This window comes from Propithecus coquereli, unplaced genomic scaffold (assembly GCF_000956105.1).
Source record: "Propithecus coquereli isolate 6110/MARCELLA unplaced genomic scaffold, Pcoq_1.0 Scaffold32, whole genome shotgun sequence".
NCBI classification, from domain to species: domain Eukaryota; kingdom Metazoa; phylum Chordata; class Mammalia; order Primates; family Indriidae; genus Propithecus; species Propithecus coquereli.
In genome coordinates this window covers 4,303,190-4,304,557 of record NW_012148841.1, presented here as the reverse complement: position 1 = coordinate 4,304,557, position 1,368 = coordinate 4,303,190, and the positions used below count along the sequence as shown (strand labels likewise).

Here is a 1,368-nt window from a genome sequence, read left to right as displayed (position 1 = left end):
TTGTCCAGCCAATTTCTTTGTATTTTTAGTAGAGATGGGGTCTCACTCTTGCTCAGGCTGGTCTCGAACTCCTGAGCTCAAACGATCCTCCCGCGTCAGCCTGAAAATTGGTATTTACCTAACTATTATAAATCTGAATTCCACCAGAAGTTCTAATTGGCAAAAAAATTTTCCTAATTTGAAGTACTAAGAAGTTACCAATTGCCCCATAAGCCAATATTAATTTTTAAAAAGTCCCCAAATGTATCCATGTTACCATATAAAGTAATGGCAGTAAAGCAAAAAAAAGATTAAACTCTTAATCTGGTTTCAAGAACTTAATTACAAGTCAACTGGCTTTCCTTGGTCACGATTTCATTACACACCCATCCTTTAAAAACATGGCATTTCTTTAGCTCTATATAAATCATATATTTTTGTAAGATACTCATGTCTTTCCTAAAATATGTGGAATATTTACATCCTTATTATATCTGAATGTTTTCACCATTTCACAATTCTAGTAACGAGATGACCAAATGGGCCAGCTCAATTAATTATTCCTGTCACTGTGCCCACCTCATCTTGCTCCTTTCTCTTGGAATTCTCTCCTTCTCCAACTCTACCTATAGAAATCTAAGACATTCTAAAGAGCCAGGTCAGACTCCACTCTTATAGAAACTTTTGGATAGGATCTCTCCTTTTTAGGTACCCAAAAATTACTTACATTTTTCCTTAAAGCATTTCCTCACATTCTGTCTTGAATTACAACTACTTATGGACTTGCCCTATCCCTCCTCCTATCTTTCTTAGAAAAAGAGTTATAACGTGTGCATTTCTATATTCTATACCACAGAGGAGTTCAATAAGTGTTGAATTGAATTAACATAATTTCCTAATTTATTGTGACTTTCTGCTGATATTATCTGACTCTGGACTGTTCCCTTTAGCGCCTTGGAGTAAACTGAAGCCCAACTTCAAAAGTTTATTTGCACCTCTACTGGCTGGTTTCGGCTCGTCCTTCCTCTACCTTATTCTCCATTCCTCTAAAGGTAATTCTTGACCATAAAGTTATAAAGAATAATCTACTAAAGTTTCGTTAGTTACCTTTTTGTTATTTTCTCTTTCATTTATAGAAAACCTTATATATTTGTGATTTCAGACAACTTACCTTTATTTTGATTTGATTTTCAACATTCACACTCAGATTATTTAATGCATTTAAAGCTTTCTCTTTAATGCTGGGGTTAGGACTGTTGATTTTGTTTCCAACAATTGGAATACCACCCAATTCACGAATAATAGCCTAGGAGGGAAAAAAAACAGGACCATGACTTCTATATGCATCCCTCTTCGTTGAATTCTTTGCATCCACAAATACTAAAAATT

The 1,368-nt window shown here is 34.6% G+C and overlaps 1 protein-coding gene across 1 annotated transcript in view; it reads right to left on the bottom strand.

Annotated features, from left to right (window-relative positions):
• The window catches only part of ARMC10 (armadillo repeat containing 10), a 21,894-nt gene that overhangs the window by 7,289 nt on the left and 13,237 nt on the right, over window positions 1-1,368 (bottom strand). Inside the window, exon 3 of the mRNA XM_012650305.1 lies at window positions 1,151-1,285. Within this exon, the coding sequence (XP_012505759.1) occupies window positions 1,151-1,285 (135 nt within the window). The remainder of the gene's footprint in view (window positions 1-1,150; window positions 1,286-1,368) is intronic.